The 19144-nt window shown below is 44.5% G+C and overlaps 1 protein-coding gene and 1 long non-coding RNA gene across 2 annotated transcripts in view; one reads left to right on the top strand and one right to left on the bottom strand.

Annotated features, from left to right (window-relative positions):
* The window catches only part of FBN2 (fibrillin 2), a 206384-nt gene extending 198022 nt beyond the window's left edge, over positions 1–8362 (bottom strand). The window contains exons 1-3 of the mRNA XM_084778399.1: positions 7441–8362; positions 6505–6587; positions 1986–2084 (exon numbers count right to left, since the gene is read on the bottom strand). Coding sequence (XP_084634525.1) covers positions 1986–2084; positions 6505–6587; positions 7441–7694 — 436 coding nt within the window. The 5' untranslated portion in view covers positions 7695–8362. The remainder of the gene's footprint in view (positions 1–1985; positions 2085–6504; positions 6588–7440) is intronic.
* LOC311595572 overlaps positions 8148–19144 on the top strand; it is a 31911-nt gene continuing 20914 nt past the window's right edge. Inside the window, exons 1-2 of the long non-coding RNA XR_014778495.1 lie at positions 8148–8282; positions 16749–16931. This is a non-coding gene — a long non-coding RNA (uncharacterized lncRNA). The remainder of the gene's footprint in view (positions 8283–16748; positions 16932–19144) is intronic.

The following is a 19144-nucleotide window of genomic DNA, read 5'->3' as shown; positions in this document are numbered from 1 at the left end:
TTAAGAGCTTCACTTTGGAGGTGATCTGTACCTAAGGAATGACACCTTAGGTTAATTTCTGGCCTCTACATGAGTGTGTGTGTGCACACACACTCATGCAAGAAAGTGTTCCAGGCAGTTAGTGATAAATAGCGCTAAAAAGCTTTAGCAAGTTCAGGCAGGATGAAGGTTGGGGAGGTTAGAAAAGTTCCTGATGGAAAGGAATTAGGTATTCTCCAAAGGCCAAATGGAGGCATGGCTCCCGGATGACACCAGGTACCATGTATATTGTTCCCTGTTCAGGTCTGGGCATTAAGAAGCAGTGTTACACTTGGTTTTTGTTTTTTGTTTTTAAATTCTTTTTCCTTTGTATGATAGGTCATAAAGGGTCGTGGGGTGGGCTTGGGAAGTTGATGTGACCAGGGCACTTTATGTGAAATGCTCAAATAATCAATAAAAATATGGTGCTGGTGGGAAAGAAAAAAAGAAAAGAAGCAGTATTTCTTTGATTTATGCTTTCTTTGTTGCCAAGGGTGAGTGTGAGCAAATTGCGATAGATAATAAGGACACAGAGGGAGGGTCTCTGGGAGACAATGTAGCAAGAGGAAATGTGTTCCTGAAGACACTCAAAGTCTCTGTGCATTTGACTGACAAGTCTCACATCACTGGGAAATGAGCTGTTGAAAACAATGAGCCCGCAGGCTCGTGTCAGTGGTCTACCAGAAGGCGAGCACGCCGCTGTGCATGGTTTAAATCTTACCCCTGAATCAAACAAGTTCTCCATCACCCCTGTCGAGAAGAAAACTTAATGAGGGAACTATCAAAATGTTAACAATCTCATACTAATTTTTAGGCAGATTTAAAGCCCTTATTTAGATATCGAACTGTTAAATAAGCAGAATCATTTCTGCCTCATCCGATGTGATCTTAAACACTTGCATACAAGATTAGTCTTGGATTTTGAGTCCCAATATTTTCTAAAGAGCTGTGGGAAGAAGTTGTTCTTTGTCTTCTATTACAGTTATCTTCATGGAATTGCTGGAAATTAATATGTGTAGCAAAGCAGGTTGGTACTGAATCAGTGTTTAGTCAGTATTTCAGTCAATATCTGTTCCCTTTCTAATCTCCCTCCCCCATAGCTAAGACACAAATAGGATGGAGGCTGCAATGTTACACAAAAGGCGATAAACGCAGGCTAGTGTTTGAGGATACATGCTTAGTCAGCTTTAGTCAGTAGATCCAAGTCCATGTTGCCTAGGGTAGGTGAGCCAACTCTAACACAAGTTAGAGTTATCTGGGAGAATTGTGTCCATTTGATTGCCCATGGGAAAGTTTACAGGGCCATTTTCCTGATTAATGGTTGATGTGGCCCAACCCACTCTGGGCTATAACACCTGGGCAGGTAATGAAAGAAGATGAGAAAGCCATGTAAATAAGCCAGGGGGCAGAATTCCACCATGGCCTCTGCTTCAGTTCCAGCTGCAGGCTCTTGCCTTGAGTCCCTGCTCTGACTTCCCTTGGCGATAGAATGTTTGTTGCCTGGGAGTTGTAAGATAAAACCAACCCTTTCCTCTCCCAAGTTGCTTCTGGTTATGATGTTTACCATAGCAACAGACATCAAGGTAGGACAGGGTTAGTTAATACTTATGTGTTTCACTTTTCTCCTCTGCAAAATGGGATCATATCAGTCTCAAATAATGGTGACTAGAGGATTGAAATAATGCAAACACCACATGTAGAACCTCGCACAGAATGAAAGCTTAGGGGAGTTACACTTATTATGAAGAATGCCTTCATGGAGTCTTAACCACCTCACTACCTAGGTACATTTTATGTTGACAATTAGGCAACAACTGGGACACCGAAACGGTCTTAGCTCAAAAGTTAACACAGGCCTGGTTAGTGAGACCAATCACCAATCTGTGTCTTCTTTGAAAAGGACAGTTGTCACCAGTTCACAAGTTTTAGGAAAATGCAGCGAATGTAGCCCCAGAGAGCGAACGTACTTGATTTTGCTCCACAGGTCGGAGATATTTGTCCACTGGAACAGGTACACATGTTGGGACGGGAACAGAATCCATCTCCACAACTGTTCCTGCAAATGGCTGCAGAGAGCACAGAGTGGGAGTGAGTGACAGTACCCCTCCCTCCAACCCCCCACCCCCAACCGCGCATCACAGTATGGAAGCCATACTCTAAAGCCATAGGTCTAGAAAATTAGGGCATGAAACCAACGTTGCAAAACGTCTGGCTTTCAGTTCATGACACAATCACCCATTGGAGACCGTGGCACTAAGTTTTACAATTTCCTTGTGATGATGTACAAACAAGTGAGACCTTTTAAAAAATTCTGTGATAATGATTAACGACAGATGTTTAACTTGATTATGAATGCAAGTTGCTTTGTTGTTGTTGTTGTTTCTCTTTAACGAAAACCTGAAATTTTTCGAATTCGGGATTCACCAAGGGAGGAAGTCTTGATCCTTAGGGAGCTGGCAGTGGGGAGGAGACCCAAAGAGACTGACCATCATGGAAAATATATCCCACTATGAAGGAATGTAAGATTGGTAGAAATAGAGACACCAGGCCCTAAAGAGCTGGCCACATGTCAGCTTCCACCCGCATTCCATCCCAGCTGGCTTCTGCCCTGCCCTGTCATCAATCTTTATCCCCTTCATAACTCCTCCCCTTCCTCCAGTCTTTCCTCTGCCATATGATCACTGCAGCCTAGCCCAGTCCTGCTGCTCTGAAAGCCATTCTGACAGGGCTGGGGGGTCGGGTGGGTCGTGATGCTTCCTACAGCTGTGACCTCTGTGAATAAGAGGGTCATCCGAGGCAGGAATATGTGGCTCAAAACCCACAGTCAAGTGCCTTGGAACGGGAACTCTCTCCCAAATTTAGTCAGGCCATTAAGGAGCTGAAAGATTTATGTCTATGTCCCCACTTGAATTCCCTCTTTGAGCACAAAGACTGTGTGCTAATTTGCTCTGACCTTGGATACATGAAACAAGAGAAGGGTCTGGGAATGCCCTGAAACTACATGTAAATACTCACAGCAGCAAGCATATGAATCTTCTGCTGGAGGGAGGTCTTGACACTTTCAAAGAGACCTGGGACTCTTTACGGCATCAAACCAACTTGGCAACTGATTTTCCTTTTCTGAAACAGCCTTTAGCATTTGTGTAACATGGACAGTGTATTAACAAGTTCTCCTGAATGAAATGCTGTAAAAATATTATGTTCTCAAGATTTTTTTCCCCCAAAGGAAAGAAAATGGCTCCCACTTTAGAATACTTAAAATGTATTAGTTCCTCACCACCAATAATTTTCTTTGGCAGATGCTCATTAAAATATAGTTTTATTTCAGGGGTCTCTTCTTCTTAGCAGACAGGTAAATTTAGGCTTGGATGAAGTGGCCCCCCGTCTATCTTTTAAACCAAAAGAAAGTTAAAGGGGGTGGAGCTTGGACACCCTCAGGCCCTTAGCTGTCTGTCAAGGCTTCAGTGTGTACCGTACACAGGCCAGGAGGAAGCAAGACAGATGAACTCCTTCCTCCTTGTGCTCATTTCAGTCTGTGGTCTCATTGAATCCTAGCAATCTTGGAAGGAGCGGCAGAAAGGATGTACATACCAGGAGCATGGTAATGTTAGGGGAAGATGTAGGGGCTGGTACTTAAAATGTAGTACAGAAGAAATGTAAAGTTGAGTTCTCTATCAGTGGCCCAGTGTGAGCACAGAAAACACTCAAAACTTCTCTGGGTTCCATTTTCTCATTAGAAACATAAATCAAAAGGAGTTCTATTGTGAGGGTCTGATTTTTTTTTTTTTAGGTCTCAAAGGTCTCAAATGCTATGATGCTAAGCCAGTCTTACCCCATTGTTTCCCCAATGACCAAAAGCACTATTGTATACCTTCTCCATAAATAAATGCATAAGCAAACCCTTCTTCCATTATTTCATGTTCTAAGATCTTATTAAAGGAAAGCTAGAAAATCAGTTTTGAAGCAAACATGGAAATTTGGAAGTACTTCAATGGCATTTCAAGCCACAATTAAGAATAATAACAGTTGGGCATGGTGGTTCAAGCCTGTAATCTCAGCTCTTGAATGGCAGAAAGAGAGCCCGGGAGTTCAAGGCCATCCTGGGCAACAGTTAGCTTCATCTCAGCAGACTAGCTAGGAACCCTGACTTTAAAAACTAAGCAACAAAATAATCCTAGGGAAAAAGAAAACAAAATCATAATGCATCGTGCTTTTTTAATAGTAGACACACTTCCTGGCTATCTTCCTGTGTGACTCCTGGTAAGAGTCCAACTTTAGACTTTAAAGCTTGTTCTGGATAGAAAGAATGCAGAGATACAAGCACGTGAGAAAATTCATCATTGATCCTCATATTATTAACATTATTTGTAAATTGCCTCAGAGTTTGTCTTTGCTTCTTGGTGAAATATAAGTAAATTCAACAAAGAAATACTTTTTATCAAGAAACTAAAAGTTCATAGCTTTAAGTCTACAATGATTTTAATCTCCTTATTTCCTCAACATGTGACCTTTTTAAGATGTGAAAATGACAGAATTACTGAATTTAACGTAGCTGAAATCAGGTGAGCCTCATGCGAGAGGGACCGCACATCCTCTCTGCTGATTTTGTGCACAAACTCCCTACTCTCAAGCATGTAAGTCATTTTCATAAGGTGTTAGTAATATTATTTAGCTATACTTGACATAAATATCATAAATACTTTCGGAGGTAGGAAGATAGTGTCAAGGTTTGCCTAACACATCCCATTAGCACTCAAATATTTCAAGTAGGAGAAATGTGGGTGATAGTACTCCCTGTGAGGGACTGGAAACTGATCGTCTAAAGAAGGAAACGACCTAATGATGCTCAAAGATCCAAAGCATTTCAAGTGGACACTCGCTGGGCCATACATACATTACTACTGCCGCTGTACTGGAAGGCTTGGCTTTCTGGAATTCCCATTCCTTAGTGATCCAATAAAACTTGACTCTACAGATTTTCAGCACGTACCATAAACCTATCCCTTCTCCTCGGCTGCTCTCCAAGTCAATAATGGCCGTCACATTCATTACATTTAGTGAGTCAGACTTTCCGCAGTGCCTAAGTCATTCCCAGCTAGTGTGGCAGGTGTGTGGTGAGTGACGTTAGCTGTTTCAACAGTCTAGGAGACCCTGCTAGTGTGAGGCAGACACAGTAATGCCCCAGTGGCCTGGAAGAGTAATGCACCTTCTGTAAATACTCCGCATAGGACTTTCTGTGTTGGAGAGAAGGCAAGTGGCCATCATTCTTTTCTTTCTTTCTGAAATAAAACCAGAGACCTATACATTCAGAGAGAGGGCGTATATAAAATATGTATGAACAAATTACTTAAAAGGACACGGTGATTGTTTCTTAATGTTGCTTGATTGCTAGAGGTTGTGTGATTTTTGAAAAGACAGAGGGGGAAAAACAATCTTCACAATAGAATTTCAGATTTCTGTCCTTTGAAAGAACAGAAACAGCACTTAGGGTCTGTCTCAAACCCACAAAACCCAATAAATACAGAGTCGGAGATGCCACCATACCCACAGAGCCCCTTTGCTAGGGTAGCTTGCCTTTGTGCTGTTCACAGTGGCATAATTATCTTCTTCCCCAGAGGACGCCGAGGTCAATCTAAAGTCAAGATGGACTGTAAAAGCATGTGCTGTCTGTGACCCGGCTGTCCTCCAGAGTGGACAAATGTTTCTGAGCTACACAAACACACAGGGAAAGGCCTATCACACTTCACCCCACACATCTATGAAATAAGGCCCCCCTGGGTCCCTGGATCTAGAGACTAATGAACTGTCTGTCCACCAAGAGCCTGGAGACCTGCTTATGTACACGCTGGAATCTTAAAAAATATTACTACTAATAACCTCAACATTTAAGCACTGACACACAGACTTTTCAAGGTATTAGGGTCACTTTTGAGAAACATACTGTCCAGTGTTTCACTGCCCCCCCCCAGACTCAAACAACTTAGATTAAGTCTCTCAAAATCAAAACAAAACAAAACAAAAATTCTGTTAACTCTGGGTCAGTTCAAAATCTGTGAGAGTAGTCCTTTTACATTTTTTACCATGTGAATGTTGAGAACAGCCTACAGATGAGAAAGGAGTATAAAGGCCTAAGACTGATATTCTGATGGCCAAAACCTGAGAGTCCAAGAGTGACCTTAGTAATACAGTGGTCTTATCTGGAATTTTAAAGAAGAGGTGATCTTCAATTATCTAAGGAATTGTTCTAACACAAAGCCCTCCCTCCCTTTGTATCCACACACACAAATGGCAAAACAAAACACCCAGACATTCTAAAGCCTGTCTCAGCTGACACTGTTTCCACCCCACCACTGAGGTCTCATTACCATGGTTATGTGACCAGTGGTTTTGTACAGGCAACTGAGTGTTCAAACACTGAATGTTAAGTCAACCCTAAAACAGAGTCAAGTATGCTGCCTTAGACCGTGTGCCCCGCCAAATACTCACGGACAATGCACTGATTTCCTCCTGGGAGCGTCTTCCATCCTGGGCAGCAATAGGAGTGGAATCTAGAACCGCACACGTTGGGCCTGTAGGGGACAAACACCGTGGTACACACGTAAAGATGGGTGCAGAAACATAAAAATGCCTCCCTAAGCAATGCCAGAGCGATTAGATTTCAGGACGACGGAAAAAAAAAAAATCAAAGCTCCACTTCAAATTCTTGGGGTTTGGGAAACAGATGTGGAAGTAAATGGGCCAGAAGCGAGAATGGGGGGAGGGTCCCGTACATCTAAACACCCCCTTTCATCAACCCTCCCTTGCTTGCCTTTTTAAACTGGGAAAAGAACCCAGAGAAACACATAATTTGCTACTATTGTAGCCGCCGGATGTTGAGAACAAAAGGAACACTCCGTTCAAAAATCCTTGCTCTTGTTTCCAAATCCATCCTCCTTGATCAACTGTGTCTCTGGCCCCTAAGTGTCAAGGAAGGCGACTCAGAAGGTGGAGCGCTGGAGCTGGCGATTGGAGAACCGCACACGTCCTCAAACAAAAGGCTCTAGAGCTGCGCTCCAGATCATGGGGGAACAGGCAAGCTCAAGGGGGCCCCCGGCTCCGGGCAGACCCAGGCCCGCTTTCGTCCTGACCCTGGGAACCTTTCCCAGCGCCACAGACATTGCACACGCCCTGTCCTCCGCACCCAGAGAGGCCAGGCTCCCCACCACTAGCCAGCCAAGTCCCCTAGGGAGAGTTTTCCCCAGAGGAATTGAGGCTTTAGGGAGAAAAACCAGAGGGCCTCCTGGAGCTCTTGGGGGTCTTTAAGTGTTCTAGTGGAGGGGACTGAAGCTCTACCCGTCAGCATGAAAGTCAAGGGAGGGCTTGAAGTAGAAGGCAGGGAAGCCAAGGTTCCCGCACCAGCCAGCCACTCTGCCGCCCACCTACCCTCGGAGGATATCCTGCTGTCCTCGCCTGCGAACGCGACTTGCCGCTACCGCGCCCTCGTCCCGGTACTCAGGCGCCGCGAAGCCACCTTCAGAGCCCGCTACTGCGGGCCGGACCTGTTGCGGGGGCGACTGGTGCCGGAGCGTCTTAGGTGGCGGAGGCTGGGGCTGGCCAGCTGTGCCCTGCGCCCAGAGCGCCATGCAACCCAGCCAAACGAAGTAGGGCTGTAGACAAGAACGCCGCCGTCTCCCCATCGCCGGCGGCAAGAGCGCGCGGAACGTGGCCCGCGGAGAGAGGACTGTCGAAGACCAAATCAGCAAGGCACCCCCCAAAAAAGTCAGGGTCTGACCAGCCCTTCGTCCGTCCCTCAACTCTCAGGACTCCTTTGGGTTGCGGTGTCCTGGTGTAGCGGAACGCAGCGTCAGTTTCTGACCCGCAGCGCTTTGGGCGCGGGCTCTAGAGCAGGAGGCAGCGAGGCGAGGCGGCAATGCAGCGGACAGTCCCGCGCGGTCCACGTTGCATCCCCCGGGCCACTGCCCCGAGCGATTCCAGGACCGCCAGCGGGTGGGGGCGGGAAATTACAAAAGTAACCCGAGCAGCCGCGGCATAAAGTTACAAAGAAAGCGGACCTCACGAGGGAAAAAAAAGGGAGGGGGTGTGCAGAGGCTGAGCAGATTCCCCGTGCGCTCAGGGCACAGATCCTGGAACGCTGCAGAAGTCACCAAAGGAAGCAGGCGAGCGAACAAAAGTCACCCCCAAAAGAAGAGGAGGGTCTCCTTGGGGTTCGTTTGGGGTCCTACAGGGCAGCTAGGCGCAGGCGGAGGCTGCACAGCCCAGCGGAGGTGCGCGGGGCCGTGGCGAGCGGCTGGCCGGAGGGAGGGCAGGAGGCTGGACGCCCGGGAAGATGCCGCGGAGGAGGGCGCGGCGCCGGGGTTTTAGAGGCCTGGCGGGGCGCGGGGCGGGACGGCGGGCGGTGGCTGTCAGAGGGGGCCTGGGCGCAGCGGTCCACACGTGGAGCGCAGCCGGGACGGAGGGGGCCAGTGGCGCGGGGTGGGCGGGGACAATATTAGGGGGCGATCTCAAGCAGAGTCGGGGGCGGGCGAGAGATGGGGGTGGGGAAGAGGCAGGAAGGGGGGCTGGGCAAAGGGAGTGAAGAAGATGGGGTTGGAGAGAAGTGGGGGCGGGGGGCGTGAGTTTGAGTGCCCAGTCTAGGTTGGAAGCAGGGCTTCGGAGGAGGGATTGGCGAGCTCGGGTGCCAGAGGAAATGAGAGCGGGGTATGGGGGAGGTGAGGGCAAGGAGAGAAGTGGGAAAGGGGAGGGCAGGCCCTGACTGAGAGGAGGGGGCCAGGGCCTGCTCGAGGGGCGAGGCGAGGCGGCCGGGCTTCCCGTCCCGCTCCTTGGCCGCTAGCTCTGTTTTGACTGCCTTACAAAGCTAGCAGACGGCGGGGGAGGGGGCAGCCAGCGACTAGATTGGAAATAGACCCCGCAGCAGCCCTCTGTCTCTTCTCCAGAGAGCTTCGGGGGTCGCAAAATTTGGAGACAAGGGTGCCTGAGAGTGCTTCTGAACTTCCGAGTGGGAGAGGGGCCGCACGTGGTAGAGGATGGGACCCAGATCTCCTGCAGGGATCAAGACTCCGATACAAAGTGGTGGTGGTGGGACAGATGGCCAGGGACAGACCCTTGCTCTGGATCGCTCCCTCTAACCTAGAGCAGGCCCTTTGGATCGCCCAGCTACCCCCACCAGGAACACGATCAATTGTCAGAACAAACAGGAGCTGGACGTTTCCAGATTGAACTGCATTTGCTTTGTACAGAAGGAATTCCTATCAGGGCAAGGAGCCCTGGCCACGCGCTAACGCCACAGTCGCAATGAGTTCTTAGAGGAGATGTGCTCAGGTGTGACCCCTGGCAGAACTCTGCTCGGGTCCTTAAACGGGATGGTTTATTGGGGGGGGGGGGGAGGGAGAGGAGGCGCTCAGTCTGCCAGCATAGCTGGTAAATGGGACTGGGGCGTGGCGTTAGCTAGTTTTTGTCTTGGACCTTTCTGATTAATGATTAAACTTGGCAATTGGTTCGACGAATGGTCTGTAAATTTAGGGCATCTTTCAACCAGATTCTGGAGTCTTTTGTGGCCCTGCTTTCAGGAGGTCGCTAGGAAGCTTTGCCATCTCTTAGTGGAATGAATGGGCCAAGGGACCACACACCTCTGAAAAGTAGGACTGGGCAAGCACAGTTTAGGAAATGGATCTTGAGAACAGTGTCCGGCTTATTTCAGCGTAGAGAGCCTTACTTTAAAAGAAATGAGTGTGCATGTTTGTTTTTCCTAGCCCGGATTGTCCAGATGTGCTATTTGACAGCCAGAAATTCTTAGAGAATTGGCACACCTCCCTCCTTTATTTCCCCAGTGTAGTTGTAGTTGGCAGACAAAGACTCTCAGGTAGTAGCCCTTCTAACAGCACCCTCACAGAGCAGAACAAAAAGTAGGGGCCATCACAGAGGACCCTGTGGGGAAGGGGACACTGAGAGCAACAAAGGTATTTTTTTCCCTGCGTGCTGAGTCAAACAAATAATTATTTAAAGAGCAAAATAAATGAGCTCGTGAGTTAAAACAGCATTTAAATCTTACCCTATGGTTTCTCATTTAATACTTCAACGACTTCATATTTCATTTCTGCTTATTACATTAAGCCCAAACGTTCTAAAATTGCATACGCCTTCATCCTCACATTCCATAATGCCACTTTCAGGATCCTGCATAAAAATCCGTGGAAAAATACAAAATGAAGGATCCATTAAGCTGTTCATTGCGGCACTGTTGTAACAGCAAAGGACTGGAAACAAATATTTTATCAATAATTCGCTCTATGAAACACTAAGCAAATGCAAGAAAAAAAATAGCAGTGCTGTGTTCTTCTGGAGTGGTGTCTAGCAAAGGCAGTTGGGGGAAAAAAAACAGCAAGATGTTGACAAAAGTGGCCACTTATTGAGTTAGGAAGAAGATACAAGTTAGCAGGAACTAGAGGAGAAAGGAGCAATGGCCATTGTGCCATGGCCGTGGAGTTTCTATTCCGGATAATGAGAACGTGCTAGAAGTGGATAGTGGTGATAGGTGCACTTCCTTAGGGTGCAAGCCCATCGTATTGAGCTATGTTCTCAAAGTGATGAAAATGCTAAATTTATGTTATACATCATTTTACTGTGACTATTTCAAATGTAAGATACATGATTTCACATCGTGCGCTGTCTTTTGTCTGTGTCTGTGTTGTGCGTAATAGAAGCATGAGTCATGTCGAACAAAAACGACATGCAGAGCAAAGAGAATACAGGAGAAAACGGAGTGGAAGCTACGCCTACTCTTACAGTTTTGAAAACAACCATATATCTTATGTAATTAAAAACAATTAAATTTTAAAAAGAACTAAAAGCAAAGCAAATTGGTTACATTTATAACATAGCCACAGAGTAAGCAGTTATCAAAAGCCATATTTTGAACAATAAGTCTCTAGTGAAATACAATTTAAGAATGAAAGAAACACAAGTCTAAAATTTCATTCAGTGGCAACAGTGTGAGAGAAAGGACGAAAGGTGGGTAAAAGTTGTATGAACCTGAACTCAAGCTCAAAACTCATGTAAAAGGCCAGATGTAGTGGTGCACATCTGTAATCCACCTTCTTACGTCCTGAGGAGAGGGAGAGACAAGAGAATCACCCAGAAACTCGTGGACCAGGTAGCCTAGAGAACAGAAAACAGCAGCAGAGTAAGAAAGGCTTCTTCTTCAAGGTGGTTATCACCTCTGAGTTCCAGGACATCCAAGACTACACAGAGAAACCCTGTCTCAAAAAAAGAAAGTTTCTCTGACCCCACACATATATTATGGCAGGCAGGCACATGCGCATGTGCATGTGCACACGCACACGCACACACATACACACAAACACACTTTAATTTTTTTTTAAAAAAAGAATGCTGTAAATAGAGAATAATAGGAGCTTAGAATAAAAATGTTGAGAGAAATGTGAACAGTAGAGGCCTGGGTTATGTGATGTCAGGAGGGGTTGGGGGATGGGCTTTATGGGGAACCAGAGTAGAAATCACTCAGGATTTATCTGGCCATGGTTCTGGAAGTCCGTGTCTATGTTCTTAAGGCTTGGGTCAAACTAAATTCTCAAATGATGGACTGATTTTTCTGATGGAGGAGATTTCAAGACATTCAGGCTTTGGCATGGTTGTTGCTCACTGCATTTACTCAGATTTCCAGGGAAAGGGAACAAAGAGTGGAACACAAAGCAAGTAAGATGGTCAGTTTGTTGTGGGGGGGAGGGGGCAGGGGGCAGTGAGCTCTTCAACTCAAAGTTGAGGACGGGGTAGGTGTAGACAAAGTGTCCATCCTTGTGAGAGAGAGTAGCACTACCATAGAGAACCTTTTGTTCTGCACTGGGACAATAGGCAAAGACACCCTAAGAGTGCCTCCTCTCACACTGATACCAACTGTATCTGCAAATTCAACTGAAAGAGTTGTACCTGAGAATACAGAAGCTTCAGGATGGCCAGCCTAAGGAAGTGTTTCCCCCAGGGGCACTCATGAAGTTGCCCAGGGGTCTATGCAGCTGTGATCCGAAGGGCCAGGCTGTACCTCAAGCTGAAATCAGAGCATAGTGTCATGCACGTGGTGCTGAAGGCAAGAAAAAGCTGGTCACTGAGCTTTAGTCCATCTTCCAAAAAGTCAAAGAATCCAGGGAATGTGTAGTGGGATTGGAGTAAGGAGTAAGGAGTAAGGAGCTCCTCATGCTTGCTGTGAAGCTGTGAAGGACACACCTAGCTAACATTTTCCTTAGGCCACTGGAGATGCCAGAAACAAGAGCTGTTTGATGTGGCAATCTCCAGGCCCTGAGTGGAGCCATCCCTTGAAAGAGACTACACATGTGTCACAATCAACAGAGCTGGAAGGTGGAGCCATCCAAACTCACTGAAGCATGGGTGATGCCACCAGGGTCCCCAGACGTGGCATGTAGGGCTGTAGGGTTTGCTGTGCATCTTGCTGGGTTTTGGACATGGACATTTGAGATGACAGTTTTCATTTGTGCCATTGCACATTAGAAATATGGAAGTAGCTATTATATCTCATTTTATTTTATTTTATTTTATTTTTTAGAGGTTTATGTAGCTCAGAGGTGACTGGATCTCAGAAGAGACATGGTTGAATCTGTTAAGACTGAGAAGACTTTTTTAAAGCTGAGTTCAATGCATTTTTACATTACGAGATGGCCATGATCCTATGTGGCCATGGTGGAATTCTATGGTTTAGATGTGAAACGCTGCCCCCTCCCCCACTATCTGAATGAGTGGTCACTCGTAGATGGTGTTGTTTTAAAAGGCTGTGGCTCCTTTAGGATGTATGTAGGGCCTAGCAGGAAGAGGTATATCAGTAGAGAAGGGAACAACCTTTCAGTTTATAGCCTGGCCCTACTTCCTATCTGATCTCTGCTTCCTGATATGTGAAAACATAGCTTCATGCTCCTGCTGCCACAGAAGTGAACCACTTCCACCTCTGAGACATGCCTTTCCCAGCACGATGGACTGCACCACTGCAGACTGTGAGCCAAATAAACCAATCCCTCCTCCCTCATGTTGCTTCTGACCACAATGATAAGAAAAGCCATTAATGCCAACTGACATCAAGAAAGCCATCAGACCACTAGAGCTTTGTCAAAGGCGAATTAAAACTAATTGGAAAGAGATCATTTTCTCTAACGCCGAGAGAAAGACCTGAGTATCTGATGAAAGACAAGTGACTTCAAGGGACCTGGATGTATGAAATATAAAAATATTCAAGATCCCCAAAGGATACTCAAAATGGTTACCTGGTTACTTTGGAAACTGTTATCCTACAGATTTTTATTTAAAAAAATTTTTTTTAAAAAAAGATAAACAGTTATTCTACCTTCACTGGGAAGGGTAAGATCAAGTATTTCTTCTTTAAAAAAATAAATAAATAAACAGTAAATGTAGAATTGTTAGAAAGAAAACAAGAAACGCTACTTTGGCAAACTTTGTTGAAATGTGGATCCCCAAACTAATAACTGATAAAATTGTGAGGTCATCTCTTGTTAGCGGGCATTTGGCAATAGCTGAAGTTTTGTTTTGTCTTGTATTTGCTTTGTTTTGTTTTTTATTGTCACAAGACAGTGTATACTAGTGTAGGAGGAGCAGCCTAAGTGATACAGCCAAAATGTCTCATGACAAAGCAGGATCTCTGTTAACTTCAGCATCAGTACCAGAATACCACCTTCTTCTGGGAAAGAGAATTCGGGAACATTTTACAGAATAATAACTGTAAACTTCTTGAAACTAACATATGTGCTACAGTAAAAAGAACTATACCTTTTTTTTTTAAGTAAACATCAAAAGCATTGAACCTGGATGTATTCATATACATTTATTTAACTCCTAGTTTCCAGTACTATTAGAGAGTGTCACAAAACATATGACTTAACCATACCTAAGAGGTGAGGTTTACCTAGTGACCAAATTTCTTCGAGTAAGTGACGGGAATGGAGGAACGGGGAGAGCTGCACTGGTTCAGCAACTAAAAACGATATTATCATACCTGGTAATTCTATATGCACATGAGAAGTAAAAAAATTATATTTTTGTATAGTCAGGAGAAAACAAAATTATTATGTATTAATGGTTAATTTTAATTTTTAATGGGTAGTTACTAGCGTATTTAATCCTATACTTAGTTACTATCGTTATTAATATTATGCCATCTAAAATGTTTTGGATGATAAAATATGATGCTTCTAATTTGATTTTAAACCACTTGGGAAAAATAAAACTAGGACTGGGTTTTGAAGACATGGGTTGAACGTAATTTTCCCTCTATCCCTTGCTGAATATCCTTAAGCTAAGTACCTTATGGAGAAAGGAGAATCATTATGTCCGAGAAGACTTTAAACAGCGGGAAGAAGAAGGCAACACTGTCTCGTGAGCTTGGGACCTGCGGAATGACCTGGAAGTGAGTGCTTCATTAGTGTCTGGCTGGTGCCAGAGAAGCTGGTAGCTTGGAGATAACACGTCATGGACTACGGAAAGCCACTAAGTACATTTACGCTTGCTGTCTCCAATAAAAGGGATAAGAATGGGTAGCCTAGCAGCACTATACCTTTTAGACAACAGCTGTTTTGTAGCTAAAACATCACAGAAGCAATGGAAGTTCCTACCCACACCGCAACAGAGGTCAGATGGGAAACTGACACCCACACTGGGCTATAACAAGGTGACCTTCCCACCTCCAACATAGCATCAGAGAAGACGGGGTTGTTGGCAGTGTGACTGCCAAACCTCCTGTGCAGTAAGGAGCCACCGTTTCAGTGCATCACTGGAGAGGCTGGGCTTCCAGCCTGTGTGACACAGTCAGGCTTTTCCAGAGAAGCGAAGGCAACAGGTGTACGCATGTGGGTATGTATTTCCTAGGGGGCTGGCTTACAGAGCACAGGCTGAAAAGCCCCTTCTGCAGGCTGAAAAGCCAGAGAGCCCAATGGCTTGACTTATCCCAGGAAGCCACCGAACAAGGGAGGCCAAAAGTAGAGCCTCAGAGGTCAAAGGCTTGAGAACCTCAAAGGACTACTATTGCCAGGCCAGAATGAAAAGTTGAAGGGAGCGGGGAGCAATGTTCAAGCATTTGTATCTTAGTTTAGTTTCATGTCGCTGCAATAAAATATCCGCACAGAAGCAATTTACGGGAGAAAGGATGACTTAAATCACCATTCCAGGTCACACTCCATCACTGTAGGGAAGGATGGCAGGTGGTGGCAAGAACTTTAAGCAGCTGGTCACGCCACATCCACAGTCAAGAGCAGAGAGCAATCAACTAACGCGTGCTTGCTGGACCTCAGCCCCCACTCTCTCGTTTAGTCCAAGGTTCAGCCCACGAAATGGTGCCATTCGCATTCAGGGTGGGCATTCTCACCTCCCTTAACCCAATTAGGAAGATTCGCACTAGACATACCTATAGGTGACCTCAGTCTCAGATAGAGATGTGCTAGATTGTGTCAGCTTGACAGCTCTAGCCATCAGAAACTGGAAAAATAATGTAGCTTCATAAGGAAGAAGTAGAAGCCTAGGCTCCTCTTTCTTCGGTTTCCCACGGTGAGATGGTGCTTGGTCGTCCTAAATCTGTCCACTCATCTGCTACAATGATTCTCACATTATAATATCTTCAACAAACAGAAGTCATGCTCTGCCAGTTTTCTAGGTATCCCTGGATCCATTCACGTCAACATCATCCAAACAAAAAATAAAAATCGTGCATGCAATCTCAATGAGATGTCCTTATATTTGATTAGATGGGATTTGAGAAGCTCTCTCTAGTAGAAGATCGTGACCATGTGGATAACCCAGTCCCAGCACCATCCTGGGGAGCAGTAGTAAGGTGCCCTTGTCTCTCCCAGCATGGAGGGATATTGATAAGTTACAAAGAGAAGCGTGTGGTCCACTCTTGCTTGGCAACGATAGTGTGTTCTTCTTCCTGAGGAGTGTCAACAGTGGCTTCATGTAGAACTTGGACTTCTACCACCACCAAGCAGTAACAAGGGATTTTCTTCTCTACTGCCCATCAGTATGATGCCAGGAAGGCTGCTAAAATAGACTGTTTAAATATATAAAAGTCTCATAATATAAAGACCAAAGTGTCCACGGCTCAACTGAGAATCACTCACCTTGTAAAACTCAGGAAATCGTAAACACAAATGAGGAATGAAAATCCATATACACCAGCACCAAGATGGCACGGATACTAGATTTGTCAGATAGTGTTTCTAAAGTAGACGTGATAAAATTGCTGCAGTGAGTGCTTGTGCGAATAGATTTAAAAAGAAAGGTACAAGGAAGAAAGAAATGAAAAAAAAAGCTTTAAAACGCAGCAATAAAAATGTAATAAGTGGGAGAGGGGGTGGAACAGATTTAGAAATGAAACAGACAGCTTTTCTGGGGCTGACTCCATGCTTGGGAGTAGCAGCCAACACAGCTTCTACTCATTTTGGTGGTGTCATGGTTTGCTAGCTTGCTTCCCTGTTTTTTTGGAGAGAGGAAGAATATGAAATTGCTTAGATTAGAGGATGGGAAGAATCTGGGAGCAGATGAAGGAAGGGACAGCATATAATAAAAATACAGTATATGAAAAAAATGTAACAAGTGGTGTTATTTATATGCAATGCTGGAGACTGAAGCTAAGCAAGCACTCTGCCACTCAGTTATCCCTGGGCTCTTTCCAATTTTTATGATTATGGTTTTTTGGTTTTTTTTAGATTGAATTTTGTTGAGATGCTCAGGCTGCGCAGGAACTAGCAGTCAATGAACTTGCAGTTTGAAGAATGGAATTAGTGAAGCTAATCTAGAGAAAAATCAGTTGAAAAAGAAGACGGCTTCAGGAGTACAGGGGACTACAAAAGAAAATTGTTATCAGAATCTCAAGAGAAGAGAGAACAATGGTAAACTGCCTGAAGAAATAATGGCAAAAGTTTTCCAACATATGGATGTGTATATACACATACATATATAGCTATATGTATAGATTCAAGAACCCTAGCAAATCATAAACACAGTAAACTCAAATATATTGATGTCAAGATTTATCACAAAGTTATGAAAATCAAACATAATAATATCTTGAATTCAGCCAGAGAATTGACTTTTCCCATTGGAGAAAAGCCACTGAGTAACAGCTAGCAGCGGGCTTTCCTCCAGAAATGAGAGAGATGAAAGAAATTGTCACCTAAAATTCTGTATCCGAAGAAGACATTTTCAGATGAAGATTTTTTTTCCTAAAACATCCACTGTAAAAATAATGGCCAAAGGAAAATCCCTTGTAAAAAAGAAATGAAAGAGTGAGTAGTTTTTTTCATTTAATATAATGATGTGTGTCTTTTTCTCCCTAGCTTTGCTAGGTCATATCCATCTTGCCTACCATTTTCAATAATCAAACTTTGATATTGTTGATTTACTCTGTAATTTCGTGTCATAGACTTAATTCATCTCTACTCTAATTTTTTGTTTCTTTTATGCTATTTACTTGGGATTTAATTTACTCTTCTAGTTCCCTAATGTGAAAGTTTGGGTTATCAATATTAAACATTTCTTTTCCCCTGATATGTACCACCTATTCTAAAATTTCCCTCTAAATACTGTTTTCAAGATATACTTACAGGTAAATAAGTTTGATTTTTATTTAATTTACTATAGTGTCTTTTAGTCTCTTGAGACTTTTTTATGTGAGTGCTAATTGGAAGGATATTATTAATTATTAATTAATAATAATAAATTATTAATATAATTGCTTTGCCATTTTCTCCCCTGTTTATATTTATTGGTTTCTACTTTCATTGATAGTCTTGTGATAGACTTTGATTTCTATTCTCTCAGAATTTGGCAAGGTGTGTTTTATTGTCAAAAGTGACTACCATGAGGGTAATTTGCATGGTCTTGGGAAGAATGTGTATTGTGTGACTGTTAGATAAACTACTCTATAAAAATTCAACTAGATCAAGTTGACCGGTGGTAGTATTCAGTTCAGTCTTTGTCCTTTTGGGACTTCTGCCCATTGGATCTATCCATTTCTAATAAAAGGCTACTCACGGCTCTAACAATTTCCAAGTTTTTGCCATTTTATTTCATTTACTCAGTTATTTTTAATCTAATTGGAAGCAATGTCTCTGTTTCACATAGACAACATAGGTGAGTTTGAGTCACTATTTTAAGAAAAGGTTTCTGTATATATTATTAATTAACTTATTTACTTGTTTGTTCGTTTATAATGTGTGGGATGGTGGTAGCATGGACATTTACATGTCATGTTGTACTTGTGGAGGCCAGAGGACAACCTATGGAGATCAATATCCTCCTTCTACAAAATGAGTCCTGGGGTCAGGATAATAAACACACAGTATAAGCAACTATGCTACAAACATGCTAACTTCAATGGTGTGGATTAATGGCTTGTGGGTCATAGGACTAGAGCACACATACTGGATAAATAATCTCAAGTGGTTCATGCTACTGTTCCATGCCATGATGAACCTGAGATCCATGTGGACATGTGCAGTCTGTGCTGCTGCCTGCTGCCTTGCTGATGTCCTTGGGAGGAGGGCATTCTGATGTGAGTGGCATGTGTCGTCACCTGAGATCATGTTGAGACCCATGGTCCATGCAGCCACTAAGGGCTGTGAGTGGGTCTGGGGTTGATATGGCCAAGGCCCATGTTTATGTCTCTGGCACATGTTACCACCGAAGTCCATGCAAGATGACCAGATGATGGTGGTCTGAGCTGCTGCCTGAAGCCATGTTAGTGTCTATGGGCACTGAAGAGCTGGCCTTGCCCCTCACAGGCCCATAGCATGAGCACATGAACAGTTGCCGCTGTCACTGGCAGAAGAGTTCACCTGTTCCTTGCTGGGCCCACACACTGTGGTGCAGGAAGTAGCATAGGCACAGGAGAGCTGGCCCCGCCCCTCTCCTGCCACCAAATGGCTTTCCTCAGTTAATGGCTTAAGAGGAGGGATGACCACTAGGAATGTGACCATGCTCCTGGGAGTATATGGACAATACAAAATGGACTTTTTCTTCTCCCCCCCCCCTTTTTTTCTTCTGAGGTGCAGGTCATAGGGAAGGGAGGCAGACATGGGAATATTGGGAGGTAAGTACAATC

The sequence above is a fragment of the Acomys minous genome (assembly GCF_964271855.1).
Source record: "Acomys minous genome assembly, chromosome: 4".
Taxonomy (NCBI): Eukaryota; Metazoa; Chordata; class Mammalia; order Rodentia; family Muridae; genus Acomys; species Acomys minous.
Note: the sequence above shows the minus strand (reverse complement) of the source record. Positions and strands in the feature narration are given on the sequence as shown.